The sequence below is a fragment of the Anopheles coustani genome, chromosome 3 (genome assembly GCF_943734705.1).
Source record: "Anopheles coustani chromosome 3, idAnoCousDA_361_x.2, whole genome shotgun sequence".
In the NCBI taxonomy this organism is placed as follows: Eukaryota; Metazoa; Arthropoda; class Insecta; order Diptera; family Culicidae; genus Anopheles; species Anopheles coustani.
The window spans coordinates 91060832-91078327 of NC_071288.1; the positions used below are offsets into that span (position 1 = coordinate 91060832).

Genomic DNA, 17496 nt, shown 5'->3' on the forward strand with positions numbered 1-17496 from the left:
GTGAAGATTTACCGTGATTTGGGGAAGGGTTTGTGCCGTCGGTGTGTACTCTGTCGGTTTGTTTGTTTTCCTCACTTTCGCTATCGGTGGTGGTAGTGGTTGTTCAAAGAGCGGTGCGCGGGAGTCGACACCGACGGTCGGTCACTGCATCTACACGGCGACGCACGGTTCAGGGGTGGCCTTATCATCACACGGGGTGGTTTTTGTCAGCCGGAACGCCGGACCGTTTTTTTTTATCGGAGCCGGCAATCTCTCCCGGCGAGCGGCGTGAACGTGACCTGCGGAATCTGCTTCTACTCTGGTACCCTCCGTCCCGGCGACGGCCACCGACGTGGCTTGTGGGTGTGCATGTGTGTGAGAGAAAGAGAGAGTGAGTGTGAGAGATACAGACGACCGTACCGACACGTTGGTGACGTGCGCCTCTCGCCCAGAGTACGCTGCGCTGCGTGCAATTTACATACCAAACATCTCAAAACCATAACAAAAACCCTCACTGCTGCACCCGCACCACCCGCGGGGTGGGTGATCTGCCACCGGCGACGCCGGACGGGAAAGGAGAATGTTGCGCGAGATAAAGAGCTTGTACAACCGACTCGCGTCGGCCGCCGTCAGTGGCACTGCGGCCCTGTTCGCGTCCAGACCGTTCCGAGCATTCCAGCGCAGTTGGGGACGACCCAGGAAGGGCACGAACGGCGTCAACAACGACGACGGCCAAACCGTCATCACCATGGTCAAAACGGGAAAGGGTGGAGGACCACATCCGGCGGCATCCGGGCGGGTCGTGCTCGCCCGCAAACCAACACAGACCGATGCAGTGGCACGGGAACTCCGGCGAGTACGGGAAGAGAATGCCCGACGACAGCAGCACGATTATTCGCACGTTTTCCGGTGAGCGATCCCGAATCAGGATCAGTTCGAGCCTGTGTTTTTAACTCTTGCCTTTCTACGTTGCTAGGAAAAAGTCGCTGCTGGACTTTGTGCGCCTGTCGTTCGTGATCATGGGAATCGAAATCGTGTACTCCGCTGAGACGGCGTTCGTAACACCGATCCTGCTCGGCATCGGGATCGAGCACCAGCTGATGACGGTCGTGTGGGGAATCTCACCGCTGATCGGCTTCATCGTTTCTCCATTCTTGGGCACCTTCAGTGATCGGTGCCGGTCGAGGTTTGGTCGACGCCGCCCGGTCCTGGTGATGCTGGGCATAGGACTCGTGCTAGGTGAGTGCCAGTGTTCTCGACTTGGTGGCGTGGTGTATAACTCCGATGGACTAATGTGTATGGTGTGGTCATTTGTTGGATGAATCTCAATCAATCTATCCAAGCAATTCAAGTGCATTCCAGTATCCTTTGGGCGACTAAAATATGCAGAATTGAAACGTGTTGTTGAGTTCAGTTTTACATCAATCAAAGTGTGCCTTACCTAGGAACAGACGAATAGAACGTGTCCGTGATACCACTATACCGTGAAACAAAGCGAAAGGAAGAAAAAAGGAACAAACTAACTCGCTTTTGTAAACAAGTTTGCTTTGTGTACTTGGTGCGGGAGATTTGTTTTTCATTACATCACACTTTTACTTTATGAGTAGTAGTGTAGGTAAACTACATTAGGTTCTCATAAAAGTGAAGCAGCTGTTTCGTGCCATTTGTTCTAGTGTATGAATCAATAACAAATAAAATTGGAAATAGTGAGTCAAAAATAGATGAAGTGCAGAAGAAAAGCTACTGTTCGGAAGAGTAGTTAAAAAACATATGGTTGTTCACTAACACACCATACTATTCTTCCAACCTCATAACATCATGCATGTGAGTTGCTTTCACGTTTAGATCGCGCGCGAGATTTGAAACGCTATCATCAAATCTCGGCTGGTTTGTGTACACAAACACTGATTGTGCTTCCATTAGAAAACAGTTCTGTGTTACAAAATCCCTGCGCGATCCCGCTGGAAATATTTCCCCTTTCCTAGGATGACTTGTGTTATCGCCAGCACCAACTGGCGGATGTTGTGACTGGAGACGCCACGTAATGATACAAACGTGTATCCATAACGGACGTTATTGAGTGGATTGTGTGATTAGTGGAATTAAGATATCGGCACCGTTGATTTAGCAGTGCACTTGGTGAACTTGGAGCAGCTGCATTCATCATAAAATCGACCGTACGATGCTGTCATGCAGCTATCAGCCCGGGAGCAGGTTATGAAATTGTCAATACGGGACGATGCTACGCCACTTATCGCTCGAGCACGAGCGTTTGCCTTTTACAGTTTTATTTTAAAGTCACCTTCTTTTTCTCAACATATGAGTTAGCCATTGGTTTCTGATTTGCCCAGTTTTTTCCCACGATCTTATTGTGCACAGCGACGGATGCACCAGCGAATGTGATTTCGAACCAGAATGACTCAATCATACGGCACTTGAAACAATTTCATGCAAAACTCAACTCAGTCAAGTGTGTTGACCTTTGTGAGCGGGCAATATGGTAATCTGTGCAACGAACAAATCAACACTTACCAATTAAGTCACAAATTTTAACCTTTCTGACTTGTGATTTGATTTCATAGCCATTTTTGATATTTTCGAATGTTTTTGAAATGTTCAATGTTTCATTTTGCACTGATAATTTCATATCGCGAAATTATTAAAACAAATTAGTTGCAATTTAAAAAAAAAAATCACTGCACAGTCACGTGTACCAAAAAACTGCCAACGTAAAGGAATAGGAAGAAATATAAAACTCAAAATTACAAAGCTGATACAATAGTTCGGTAGCTGCACTTGTGGTGAAGCATGTGTGAAATTAACATTTGAACTGAAAACAGGTTGATATCTCCATCAATTCAAAGCACTTCTCAACCAGCACTTCAAATCTATTTTGAATTTGATGAAGGCTATAATATGTTTTATTAAATCTTCTTCAATTCGTGATGCTCTACTTTCGCAGGTTGTCTTTTGCTGCCGTTTGGGGAAACCATCGGCCATTGGTTAGGTGACATCGGAGAAGCAGGAGTACCCGTTATTAACAACACTGTTGCGATCGACCCTGGGTCGGATTGGATCTTGTCGAGTAGCACTACCAATCCCAGCATCCATTACCGATGGGCGATAGTGTTCACCATCCTCGGCACTATATTGCTAGACTTTTGTGCCGACTCTTCGCAGGCCCCTTCAATGGCGTACCTGTTGGATGTCAGCTTACCCGGTAAGAGATACGTGCGGAGGGGTTAAGAAATGTACAATCTTGACGAGAGTATTTGATTATTCACAGAGGACCATGGACAGGCTTGTAGTACGTACTCGTTACTGTCCGGGGTCGGAGGATGTATAGGATACCTCATCGGAGCGATCGACTGGGATGGAACGATATTGGGGGATCTGCTTGGTGGCAACATCAACACCGTGTTTATTCTGGTGACGATCATCTTCGTGCTTTGCCTCACCGTAACGCTGTGCAGCTTTCGAGAAATTCCACTTGCTCTCATGGAGCGCGACGAGTTGCTGCAGCCACTTACCGAGCGCATCATTGCCAAGGAGCGGCAACATCGTACCACCGAGCGTCAACTGGTGCCGGTGAAAGACCTCGCCGATTCTTTGGTGCTTCAGCTAAACAGCGAGTACGAGCAACCGAACGGTCATCACATCACCATGAACGGACACACGGAAAAGGAACCACTTCTGGGCAACGGCAGCACCGCACACACGACCAAAGACTTCCTCAAGACCACCTTCCGGATACCGTCCGCGCTGGGGGTGCTGTGCGCGACGAATCTCTTCTGCTGGATGAGCCACATCAGCTATAGCCTTTACTTTACGGACTTTGTCGGTGAGAAGGTGTTCGGCGGTGACCCGATGGCAAACTCCGACTCCGACGAGTACGCACTCTACATCGAGGGCGTCCGCTATGGATGCTTCGGGATGGCTATCTATTCGATGGCCTCTTCCACGTACTCGTACACGATTGAGCGGTTAATACGGCGGTTCAGAGCACGGACCGTCTATTGCGGTGGGCTGTTGATCGATTTCCTCGGCATGATGTATATGGCAGCGTTTCCCAACAAAATCACCGTGTACGTGTTCAGCGTTACAGGTGGCATCGTCAGTGCGCTGCTTTTTACGATGCCGTACATCATCCTGGCAAAGTACCACGCGAAAGGATGGGTATGTATACAGATTTAAATAATAATTTATTTCGGTTTGTGAAAAACCATAAAACCGGCTAAATACTTGAACATCACTGTACAAGATGCCATGTGCTGTCTATTGCATACCTTAGGGATGCAATTTGCTTCATTCAAATTATAACGCCTACTAGATTCATGAATTGAGCACGTGGGTTTGGGGATTCAATTTATACGTTTGAAATACACCAACAATGTTTTAAATCGCACACTTCTTTATCTTTTCCCACAGCTGGACGCAAGTGGCGAAACCAGTGCAACCCAACCGCGCCGTGGGCTCGCCTCCGACATCTCGCTTATCGGCAGCATGCTGTTCGTGGCGCAGATCATCCTTTCCCTCTCGATGGGGCCACTCGTGACGCTAACCGGAACGACCGCCTCCGTCATCTACACTGCCAGCGTGTGCAGCCTTATAGCGGCACTGTGCGCCTCCCAGATCCAGTATCTGGATCTGTAGCCTTAACTCTATTGCTCGCAGTAGCATACACCTCCACGATGTGATACTAACCGAAAGGGGATAGCGATAGAGATCTAGGGAATGTAGATTGTAGGTAGCCAACTTTTACCAAATGACACCAACAGCGGGAGGCGGGGATCTGCTCCATGGTCTATCGAGTTCGATAAGGCAAGGTTAATTTCTCATTGTTTTTTTTTTGTTTTTTTGTAGATAGAGTAGCGTAATCCAAAGAATTGTAGATTTTTCGTACAGTTGCGCTCATGTTTATAGGATACAACAAAAGCCAATTCTAACTTTATTTAAGGGTTTAATGGAAAACCCCATAAATAACCCCAACTTACCATCAAAGGGTTGTAAATTTTATGAATAAATAGTTTTACTAAATAATGAGAATTTCGTTTGGGTTCTATTTTTATCCGCGATTTTTTGGACAAATATGAAAAAGTCAATATTCTGAAGAGGATGAACAAAAATGTGTTTCTTTCAACTGTTTTCCTACATGAAAGCATTCGATTGCTACAACCCTACGTTTGATTCACATTTTCCCACCATTGAAATCAAATAAACATTTTACAATTGGCTAAAATAGGCTCACGGGTTCTTTATCAGACAACCGGATCGTTATTGGTCGGACATAAAAGGAGGAGATTTCGCCAAAAACAACCCAATTTTCCCGTGCCAATGCGCTTACAACTGCGTGGCCATTATCGGCTCTCGAATTGGGACCATATAATTTCGATCGTTGGACCTTTTGAAGGTTCGCAAAGGTTCCATGGAGTAATCTTCAGCCAGACTCGTGTACACTTTCGCCGATTGACGCAAAATGCGTCGCAAGGTAAGATTTGCCACCATCGTGGTGATAAACATGGACGATGGTGATGAATTGATTATCCGAACCCGGCAAGGTCGTAAATTTCACGAGCCCTTGCCATTTATCAATGTTGCGAAAAAAAACGGTTTAATCCGGTACCGATTGGCGCTACAATTCCGTATCCCAAAGTGCGTCGAGAGGAACGGTGTTTTGGTATGCGCCAGATATTTGACGAGAAGGCAAACGTCGACTAAATAAGTTCCAGAGTTAGTTATGAATTCGTTGAGCTTCGTCGGTGCATATCGTTAGCAGATCGCACTCGAATGAGCTAACTTTCATGGGAAAGGTGAATAATAAATGTCCGCACACGGACGCGTAATATCTGATGACTTAAAGAAGAGCCTTAAAAATTAGAAATTAAATAATTCATCGATGCTTTGGTTGTGTCACTAACGAGTTTCCAGCCACACCACCAAAGAGTGTGTGCAAAATTAACCTCAATCAAGTTCCTCTTGAAGTTCACGTTTAACCCATTAGAAGGTAAGTTTGAGTGATCGATTATCTCAACACGAAGCGTGTCTCTGTAGTGGTCCACAACCGGTGATTAAAAATCTCGCCTAGCACCGATTTGCAGTAGCATGGCTGCAGCACTACACGGTTCCGGTTCTGGGCTGTCACGAAAGGAAAAAAAAGTCGATAAAAAATCACATCACCCATTTTGTTCTGCCAATAACCAGATGACCGTTCTGATCTGTGTTCCAAGCGATTGAGACCACAGCGGACGCATGTCTTGACCTTCTGCTGGCTCCTCAGGCAGATGGAGGTTAGTCACCCAAGGGTTCGGGTACAGCTCATGAGCATCGCAGGTTACTTTCAAACGGCAAACCTTTTTTTATGAACCTACATAACGGGCTGCGGGCTGAGTTTAACAGCAGACATAGGCAAACAAATGTGCAAAGACGAAAAAAGACCAAAGTGAACTCAGAACGGTTTCAAACACTGTTAATGACGGTTTCAAGATATGACAAACAAATTCTGTGTCCTTGAATGTAGCGGAATTTCGTAAACAATTTAACAAAAACTTTATTTCGCTTGGTAGTGTTCTAAACCATAGTTTTACCGTTAGGTGAATGCATGTCTTATTCCTCCGAAACATGCTTCTACTGTTTCGAAGCATTATTTCTCGTTCTATACGATTGAACTTGTAAACTATATTTCACCGGATGAGCATAAAAACTGAAATAGCTAATGAAGGATATCGTTTGTTTATTTCAGCTGCTTGCCACCTCAGAAGTATGAATTCGACATAGAATAGTCGAAAATTTGTTTACGTTCAACGAATGAAGAACATTTGATTGAAATATTTACAAACTTTAACTAAATTATAACTCGCAAGAGACTTTTTTCCAAAAGTGCCATTAAAATCGCATCAAGTATCACCGTTCCAGCCATAGTTCCCCACTGTTAATAGCGACTGTTGATTCTATTTGTAGAAAATCAGTAATAAACTGCAACACATTTTTATCAAAAAGAGACCAGCATCTACTTCAGCTTTAACATGTCCTAATGTACCTTATTTTATTTTTTTAAATCAAAATCTCTTCCACGTGAACCGTCTATAATGCATCTGCAACAATGTACGCACATTCATTTGAAATAAAGTTCTAGCTGCATGGAAACACGGAACACAACCGGATGTGGATGTGCTTAACCGTTTCCCGTTGTTGACTGATGGGCCAAATGATTGGAAACCATTCCACGAACTGAACGATCCACTGTAAACTCTTAAAAACCCCGGTAATCCGACTCTGGTTGAAAACTGAAACAAACACTTGAACACAACCAGTTCCGGTCGGGAACAAAACAATACGATCGGGTTGCTGTTCAACATTTTTCCAACAACTGATCTACATGTAAACACGTACGAAGAAGATGATCGCATCCAAATGATCGATAACTGAAGCGAGGTTGGTTGCACGAAAAGGTGCCTTTCTTATAATGAAATAATGGATAAGGATCGATTGGAACACAAATGGAGAGTTGCGAAAAGATAGAGTACCGAAAAGGCATCGACACAACCAGGAACGAAACGATATCTCGTAACTGGTCAAATAAGCTGATAATCGCCGGCCCTCCTCGCTCCATCATCCACGTTGGCGGCAGTAAATTAAATCGCCCAATTAGGATAATAAAGATCGACCGTTATAAAATACACCTTCCTTCTCTCATACACATGCACGCCACATGAAACGGGGTGGGAAAATGTGGTACGCTTATCAGCGAATAATTCTTCGTTCAATACTTTCTTCCAATATGTCTGTCTCTCGGCCCAAGGACGTACGCGCCTGAAGCCCTCCAGAAGGAGGCCTAACGACCCCCTCCGGCGGGTGTGCGAGGGGCGGTAGATCGACGTGCAGGTAAGGAAAACCGCCAACACACATACACACAACGACAACAACAATAAGAGCGGTAACGAAAAATAATAAACCCCGCCAACCTGCAGGCGGTAATCGCGACGCCGCTTATAAAAACGCGATCGCAGCCGGCGACGACGTTTAGTAGCGCGCGTGTGACGTTCCACGGTGGGCTTGAGAGAACTAAGGTGACGGAAAAAAACGAGGAGGAGGAAACAACCACCCGTTAGTTGTCACGCAGGTTGCAGCAATTGCACACCTGAACCACGTGGAACGCGAGTATTTAAAAACAAAAAATCCGGTGATTTCGTTCGGTTATTCGGAGTTTGCGTTTTAAGAGGCGAAGTGTTCCAAACTACGCCAGTTTTGTGTGGGTGAATTCGTGAGACGGCGGTGCGGCATGTGCGGAGGGATTCGGTTCCTGCAGGACCGTCGCGTGTTCGAGCTGAAAACGTTGTGAAATTGAGAACCCGGCCGAAGGATTTGGTTTTGCTTTTAAACGAAAGTTTAGAGTTGAATTGTTTTGAAGAAAGACGAGAAGCCGGAGTGAACCAGGCGTGGAGAAAAAGGATCAACACCCAATATGCAGTCCTCGTTGTCCTGCTGCTCCGGGAACGGGTGACATAGGGTTTTGGTTTTTGCCGAAACGAAAGCAACAAAGTCCCCGTGAACAAACAAAGAAAAGCCTAATCGAAGTGCCATCGACAGTTGCCACCCGGTGCCATAAAAGTTACCATAACTTTTCACTAAGAAAAGCTAATTATTTGAAAAAAAAAGGCAGATTTCATATTCAACTTAGTGCTAAGTGCCAGTGGTATTGGGAGCGATGGCCGAAAGTAACGAAACAGCGAACAAAATGGACGCCGCAGGGTACGCGAATGGCGGGCCGCAGCCCTCCGATCAGGAAATTATGGACGGCATGCTGCAGGTACGCTTCCTGCACGCCAAAAAGCTTGACCGGGACTACTCGCATCTGTTCCGGTAAGTTCGGGGAAGCTCGCCTGCACAATGTTTCCAAAACCGAATCGATCGTGGATAAACGAGAAAATGTTTTACAGAGAAATATTTAACCGGAAAGAAGTTTTCTGACATCTATTAGCAGAAATAAAACCTAGTTAGACCCATTTTCTATGTCTGTGGTTCATTTAAAAATACATTTCCTTCTGTTCAATTGACCTCAAATGGCACACTAATTTAATAGTAATAACATTCAACAGAATCTGGGGCATACGAAACTTATCTGCACTTAGTGGTTTATTCACTTTTAATGGTTTTGTGAGTAGTTTCAAATGACCAATAAAACATTACAGCATTGCAAACCACCCAGCGTTCATTAAAGTGACATCGCCTCGTCGTACGATGGCAAATAAAACAAAGCTTGCACATCATTTCAGGACCGACGCGCGCGTTAAAGGTGACACCATAACCTTTCCCTTCTGCAAACATGCCTGCTAAGTCCTTCTTTTCCGGTGTCAATGGCTCCATTGCTGCTCATAATTGTTTTTCACCCACAACCCGCTGGCGAAATTGCACACTGTGAACGTCACACGCGCGATGGTTTATTGCGCTATAGGTGCTATAATCGATATGTATGCCTATGTTTCCACGGGAGTTGGAGTGGGTATTTCCCTCGCTGAGAAATGGAACATGGTGGGCTTCGGGTGGAATTAGCCGCTACAAGCCAGCTCGGTCCAGATTGCACTCTCACGGCTTAGAAGAGGGATGGAAGCAGTCATTCGTCGATTAAGAGATTGTATCTTACCGGCAACTCGTTTCTCCCAAACAACCAAAGCAGCACCTGACAGGGGCACCATAAAACACAAACTTTATCTGGCGTATGCTCAGCTTTATCGGCGCGTTTTCGGTTATTACACGGATAACCGAGTGTCAACAACTTGCTTATCCTCGTATCATCGGTACAATGCCTTCGTGGTGTTAATTTTGCACATCATCAACGTTCTTGGAAAGAGATAGCTTAAGTATCCAAGGAAACATCTGTTCCCCGACAACGAATATATGGTTCATCGCTTCTGTGGGAACGGTCGCCCATGGAAACGAAATGAAAGTGAAACTTTTGCAATAGTGCTTGCATTGATAAAGCTCCAAACAACAGTTTTAATACACGTGGTCTTAGTCGCCAACACCAGATGGTCCTGCCGTGGAAATCTGAGTGACGATTAGCCACGATAATGGTCACGATGCGGAGGCAAGTGTTGCCATATTTATCTTCACCGGAGTACACCTTTTCGATAAGAAAGCCTATGTTTGCTAAAGTATGTTTACTTTCTGAGATAGACAAAACATGCATTTTAAAATTAAAGCTTAGTAAAGCGGTAACCCTCCTATCTGGGTTGGATTTTGCCAAGCGAATGTTTGCCCGGTGTTTTGAATTTCAAAATGCACTTTCATTCCGGCTAACAAGCTTACGGCTCGGAAACGAATTTGTCATTGCGGAACGTGCCATTTGGCTGTTTGACACCGCAGTGCCAATGTTCAACTGAAGACTGGTTTAACTTGTTCCATTGCTGCACCCCTCCCGGTAGAATGGACCATGAGCTAAGAAGCACCCAAAAACAACACGAACGAAACGGATTAATGAGAGAACGTCTGACGTGTGCGAAACTGTTTACTAGTCCATGAGCTTTTACAACCAGTTATTAACCCCACTAGCAATCGCATTAAATTAAGTTTACTTCAATGTGCGTTTTAGCAAGAGAAAAAAAATCCAAACATCTCGTTGAATTATGAAACGAATCCCATCGCTCTTTTGGGGATCCCTACGAACAGAACCGAACCAAGAAGATGAATTGGTGAATAAATCATCAAGACTTAAAACTAGCTTTGAGGTACACATACCAAAGATAAAAACTACAAGAGAATAAAATACAAAGGGGGTTTGGATGTAAAAGAAACCACCTTGATTACTGCGAGTAACCGTAATATGGTGATAAGCAGATTGAATAGAACACAATTGTTGACAATGTTAATGTAGGTAAAAGCACCAATCATACCGACCTACCTTTTGATCGATAGTGATAAAATGAGGTGATAAGGATAAAATGGGTTCTTTTCATTTAGGTTTGTTTTTACTCATCTCTACCTTGAACTACATTAAAATCAGTTCGTGTAAGCAAATAAAATGCTTAAAAGTGTGTAAAAAGGTATTGTGAGAATTGTAATTGTTTGCAACAGAATAAACCCTACCAAAAGGGTTAATGATAATTTAATGAATTCTTATCTTCTGCCTGCAATTACAACACTTCATGAGTAATCTAGGGCAAACCCATTGGCTCGTTAAAGAAACAAATGATTTTATGTCATTCATTACGCTGTATGAGGGTCGTAGCTTGAATCCATGTTTTGTAAGAAAGAAGCAGGAACGCAAGAAGTACAACATGAACTGACCTTCACTGTGGTGTTTCTACTCATGAACTGCAGGAAAAAATCGCGCCTGCAGCTGATTCGCCTTTCGATGGTGATCGTGGGCATCGAGTTCCTGTACGCGGCCGAGACGGCCTTCGTTACACCGATCCTGCTCGGCATCGGTCTCTCGCACACCTTCATGACGATGATCTGGGCGTTCTCTCCGGTGCTCGGGTTCCTGTTCGCTCCCATGATCGCGTCCTTCAGCGATACCATCCGAGGGCGCTGGGGTCGTCGGAGGCCGGTACTTCTCGGGCTAGGGCTAGCGATGATGGCGGGCATGTGGATCCTGCCGCACGGCAAATCGATCGGCGTGTTCTTCGGCGATCCGGACGTCCCGGTCGACCAGATGGAGGGTTTCCGGTGGTCCATACCGGTGACGATCGTGGGTTTGGTGCTGACGGACTTTGACGCCGAGACGAGCAACGGCATCGCGCGCGCCTACTTCATGGACATGTGCATGCCGAGCGACCAGGCGCGCGTCCTCACGACGGCCATGTTTATCGGCGGGCTCGGCGGAACCGTCGGGTACGTGCTCGGTGCCATCGACTGGAGCCAGACGAACCTCAACCTGCTCGGAAGCAACGAGGCCACCGTGTTCCTCTTCGTGTTCCTGGTGCTGGCGGTCGGGCTGTCGATAACGCTCACCAGCTACCGGGAGGTTCCGCTACCGCTGCTCGAGTCCGACCCCCTGCTGCGGCACGTGTCCCCGAAGGTGTTCGAGGCGGAGAAGGCCCGCCAGCGGGCAATATACAGCATCTCAAAGGACGTCATCGTGGCCGACCCGGTGAAGGTGGAGCTGGCGGTCGAGGCGTCCGTCACGGTCGAGCCGGATGCCGACGAGAAGCCGCTCCGTCTGCGCGACTTCGTGCGCAACATCGTGCACATGCCGCGCAGTCTGTTCATCCTCTACACGACGCAGTTCTTCTCGCAGCTCGGCTACCTCAGCTATTGTCTCTACTTCACAGACTTTGTGGGTGCGGAGGTGTTCGGTGGGGACGTGGCGGCACCACCAGGCTCACCCGAGCTCGCCCTGTACGAGGAGGGGGTCCGTTACGGTTGCTGGGGAATGGCGGTGTTCGCCGTCTGCAGCGCGTCATACTCGGCCATCATCGAGCAGCTGATTCGACGACTCGGGTAAGCGAACCTCGGGTGTGAGTTGATAAGAAGATAACATCTACAATTGAACAAAAATATAAATTAGTCACAACAATATCTCTTTCTTGACATTCTTACTACTTGTTAAAATTAACTGCAAGATTTCTTTATCGTCTGCTTGTCATATTTTGATGAGGAAATAATAATGGAAGCTTAGAATCTAGCTCATTTCAATGTGCTTAATGGTAATAACCGTGTCTTTTCCTTCCACAAATCAGTGCTCGTCCAGTGTATATGGCCGGGCTGCTGCTGTTCAGCGCCGGCATGCTCATAATGGGCCTTTTCCGGGAGAAGTTTGTCATTTTCATCGCCTGCCCAACGGTGGGAATCATGTACTCGGGGATGTACTCCATACCGTACCTGATAGTGGCACACTATCATTCCAAAAACTCGGTAAGTTACGAACCGGTCAATTGCAAGTCGGTACACAAAACTGACGAATCTTTCCCGGTTTCCGTCCCGCACAGTTTGAGATGAAGGACGGCAAGTGCGTCGAAAACACCACCAAACGGGGCTTCGGAGCGGACGTTTCTCTGATGAGCAGCATGCTGTTCCTCGCCCAGGTAAGCTGCGCGGCGTAAAGCGTTTTCCCGCAAGGTGATAATGTCCCCGTTTTTCGTTCCTTCCCACCTCCTCAGCTCATCATATCGCTCGCCATCGGCAGCATTATCGACGCGGTGGAGTCGAATGTCGTGGTCATATTTTCCGCCAGCATATTCTCCCTCGTGGCCGCGCTGACGGCCTCGCAGATCGTCTACATGGGACTGTGATAGCGCACCGGTGGCGGATGGATTGGGAACCCTTTGGACGGAATGGCGGAAATGTGATACGCGCGTAGCGGTGGGAGGACGATACTGTGATTTACTATGATGTGCACTAATAAATGTCTGGTCGATGAAGTGTTACCGATGCACCGACGGCTCAAATGTTAACTTCTTTGTCGGATTTAATTAAACTTAACCGAAACGGATATCGCCTTTTTTTAAAGCGTTCAAAGCACAATTGCAGGGATTTTAATTTCTACTTATAAAACACCACATTCAAGTACAAAAACAACTATGTAAATTTGCAAGTGACATTGATGTTGTGATAGAAAGAAATGCTTTCAATGCGGGTATTTACGGAGTCATTCACACTAGCTGTCGACATTGAAACAACCAGATACCATAACGATTTAATTCGTTTGTCTACCCTACGGTTCGAGTGAAGAAGGAGTACTAAAAACTGTTAAAGACCCTTACTTAAATTCCCTTTTACTTTATAATTTTTCAAACAAAATATTTAAATAAGGAATTTATTTTCTAACGTCTTCTTAAATTAACCGGTCATCGAAAACATTCATTTTCTTCTTTCGTAATCAGGTAATAGCAGATGAAACGGGGGTTTGTGGAAGTAAAATCAGGAGATAGTAATTAGAATCCATTTGCACACCCTACATGAACATTACACTTCGATTGGATAGCATTCGTGTAATTATAAAAAAAAACATGACAGCAGCTTGTTGGGGCCAACTATTTACCAGTTCTATGCTGGAGGGTATTTTTTTAACTACACAACTATCACTTCTTACGCAAAAACGTAACAGCCGGACGTCACAACATCCCCGGAACGATTAGTGGAGAGCACAATCGGTTTCACCCGTTCTGATTAGAACCTGCCTTAAGGAGGGGCCATCCTTATCGCTTGGTTAAAATTGCTTTACATTGGGGAGTAGTTTGAGAGAAAACATAAAAAAACAAATTGAAATCACACTAGGGCTAGAACAGGAAGCCCGTGCCCGAGCGATTCATGGTCAATTGCCGCTCGCCATCAAGGTGCTATATTTATTTCGATTGAGGTTAAAACTGCTTATCTTTTCCCGAATGGGCCTTATTTTTTCCTTCTATTTCGTTCTCCCATTCTGCTTGTTTAAATGTGTTACATTTCTCTCTTATCAACGCAACGAACAGACAATTCAATATTTCTTTTTTGTCAGTCGGCACCCTAGAGGGTACGTAGGGGAAAGTGGAGCAAGATGAACCACCGATGAATACACCGGTATATTTGAGTTGAATTATGTATTTTAATCTAGTGGATTGTGCTACTTAGTGGACCTTATGAACATGAACTGTTAATTTCACGGTTCTACATTATCAGACAAAATAGAAATAATTAAAAATTGTGTTAGCAATCAAGTGTTGAAGCGTAACAAGTGTTGAAATAAGATATTGCAATCGAGCACATATACACCAAGTACCCCAATATATTATTTAACGAATACTGGAAAGGAATTGGGTTCTTAATCATTGTATTCGGGAAGTGGACACAAGAACTAAAACTTTCTTATCCGTGGGTAATATACATCGGATTATGTGCGGCAGAGTTCACCGGTATTAATATTGAAACACACTGCTATACATGTGGCAAAAATTTCGAGCTATGAACTTTTTAAAGCTTTTTGATAAAAATAAAAATGTTAAAGTGTTGATATATTTTCGGTAATTGAGGAAAAGTTGTCAAATTGATCTGTACGTAATTTGGGGTATGTGTTTGCAATGTTTTTCGCTCAAGTGGTGCATATTGCCTCACCTTACCTTAAGCTACCAAAAAGGGACAAAAACTGTCACAACGCTATTACAATCACGCGAGATTAAGGACGAGTTTGAGGTTAAACGTTCGCTTCCGCGTCCCGGGGCAGAGATTACGGACGACACAAAATGCGTACGATCGTACGGATCAGCATCCGTCTTTTCAGTACGGTTTCGGTGCTCTTTCGGTGCGCAACGCTGCCCAGGCGACCATGTACGGTACGTACCAGCAGCATGGCCGGCTGTCGGAGGATGAAGTGCTGCACGGGATGCTGGTGCAGCGACACCGGTACGCGAATGCCGATCCGAGCCGTGGCTATCAGCACTCGTTCAGGTGAGTTCCGATGGTGTGGTGCGATCGGTACAGATACCTTTACCGGAGTGGTGATGATGGTGGTCCCCGTGATGAAACTGTTCCGGACGCATTGACTCGAGTTGTAAGCTGATAAGTGACGTTTCGATTCTGATTCATCGTAGAGCCAAATCAAAATGGGAGCTGGTACGGTTGTCATTGATGATCGTCGGCATCGAGTGTACGTACGCGACGGAGACGGCGTTGGTGGCGCCTATCCTGCTCGGCATCGGCTTACCGCACACGATCATGACGATGATCTGGGCGATGCCTTCCCTTGCAGGGCTTCTATTCGCGCCGGTGATCGCATCCATCAGCGATCGGTTAAGATCGCGCTGGGGACGCCGGAGACCCGTCCTTCTGGCGCTCGGTGCGACGACCCTCACCGGAATGCTGATCCTTCCGAATGGGACGGCCGTCGGAAGGCTGCTCGGGCTGGACAGCGTGCCATGGTTGGCTACGATCACCACCATCGGGTTGGTCATGAGTGACTTCTCGGTCGAGACGAGCAATGGCATCTGCCGGACGTACGCGATGGAGGTGTGTACGGTGCGTGATCAGACGCGCGTCCTCAGCGTTATGGTACTGACCGGGGGTATCGGTGCTACAATGGGTGCCTTGTTCGGAGCCATCGATTGGGACACGATAGGCATCGGTGAGCTGTTCGGTGGAAACGATTCGTCCGTGTTTGCAGCCAACTGGATCGTCCTGTTTGTGGGGCTAGTCGTCACACTCACCAGCTTCCAGGAGATCCCACTTCCGGTGCAAGAATCGGACCCGATGCTACGACCCGTCACTCAAAAGATGCTTCTGGACGAGGTACGCCGGGTTAACGGCGAGAAGGGTGAGGCCGAGGTAGACGATACGCCGGAAGTGGTCGGCTTTCGACAGTTCGTACGCAACGTGCTTCAGATGCCACGGTCTATGAAGATTCTATGCCTTACTCAGCTTCTAAGCCATATGAGCTACCTGACGTACTGTTTATACTACACCGATTTTGTCGGTGCAACAGTGTACGATGGCGATGTGCGGGTAAGTTCTTTTCCATAAGTTCCACAAATTCACACAATCATCTTTCATCTGTTTCGTTAGGCTCTCGAAGGATCCCCGGCTGCCGAGCGATACGCCGATGGTGTCCGTTTCGCGTGTCTCGGTATGGCACTCTGTTCGACCACGTCCTCGATCTACTCGACGTTCATCGAACGGTTGATCGTGCGGTTCGGGGCCCGCCCTGTCTACGTCTGTGGGCTTCTTGCGCACAGTATCGGCATGCTGGCGATGGGGTTGGTGCCACACAAGCTGGTGGTGTTCCTATGCTGCTCCCTCACCGGGGTCATGTATGCGACCATCTATTCCATTCCGTTCCTGCTGATATCGCACTATCATTCCAAAAATTGTGTAAGTACAACGTCCCGTTGGATAATTTAACAATGAAATATGCAACATAACATCAACGTTCAACGTGTTAAAACATCAACAACGTTTCTATAGTTTAGCGAAGTCAACGGACAGTACGTGGAGAGTATCGAGAAACGTGGATTCGGTGTTGACGTCTCAATGATGAGCAGTATGTTATGTTTGGCGCAGGTATGATTAAGCAGAAGACAATCTAAACTCTAACGGATTTCAATAATCTAATCACATATTGTTTCTTCTCACAGCTTGTAGTATCGATGGCAATTGGAGCCGTTATTGACGCCGTCGGCTCAACTCTGATTATCACTTTCATATCATCTGCGTTCATGATATGCGCTTCCTTGTCTGCCATGGCCGTTCTCTACATGGGACTGTAACTAACATCGAAATGTGCGTAGTTGTACATAAAAGTAGCCATTGATAAAATAGCAGCGTAACAAAAATAGGCTCTATGTGTAAAAAGACTAACAGCGATAGAATTTTGCACAATATTTTATAAATTGGTTCGCTAAACCGAGAACATATTGTTGAAAAAGAATCTAAATAATCTAACGTTTATATAATGATAAAGTATAAAGTGTTTCTAAACACATATTTTAGTTTAGAAATTTTGGTATGTATATAAAACAAACTTTGATACCTGTTTAAGAGCAGAAATCAAAATTTCACTTAACTTTCAACAAGAAAAGGATTTCATATGCTTGCATATAAAAATGATTTAAT

At 45.9% G+C, this 17496-nt stretch overlaps 3 protein-coding genes across 3 annotated transcripts; all 3 read left to right on the forward strand.

Moving 5' to 3' along the window:
- The first annotated feature begins 559 nt into the window (after nt 1-559).
- Nucleotides 560-4632, forward strand: LOC131259382 (proton-associated sugar transporter A-like). The gene is made up of 5 exons (XM_058260862.1): nt 560-888; nt 956-1218; nt 2942-3199; nt 3266-4155; nt 4408-4632. Exons 1-5 carry the CDS (start codon nt 560-562, stop codon nt 4630-4632), a joined length of 1965 nt encoding a protein of 654 aa, XP_058116845.1.
- A 4051-nt stretch (nt 4633-8683) lies between these two features.
- LOC131259347 (proton-associated sugar transporter A-like) lies at nt 8684-13208 on the forward strand. Its single transcript, XM_058260815.1, has 5 exons — nt 8684-8838; nt 11296-12417; nt 12657-12831; nt 12906-13001; nt 13077-13208. Exons 1-5 carry the CDS (start codon nt 8684-8686, stop codon nt 13206-13208), a joined length of 1680 nt encoding a protein of 559 aa, XP_058116798.1.
- Nucleotides 13209-15217: 2009 nt separating this feature from the next.
- LOC131259510 (proton-associated sugar transporter A-like) lies at nt 15218-17150 on the forward strand. Its single transcript, XM_058261015.1, has 5 exons — nt 15218-15339; nt 15483-16389; nt 16450-16755; nt 16849-16944; nt 17019-17150. Exons 1-5 carry the CDS (start codon nt 15218-15220, stop codon nt 17148-17150), a joined length of 1563 nt encoding a protein of 520 aa, XP_058116998.1.
- The last annotated feature ends 346 nt before the right edge of the window (nt 17151-17496 follow it).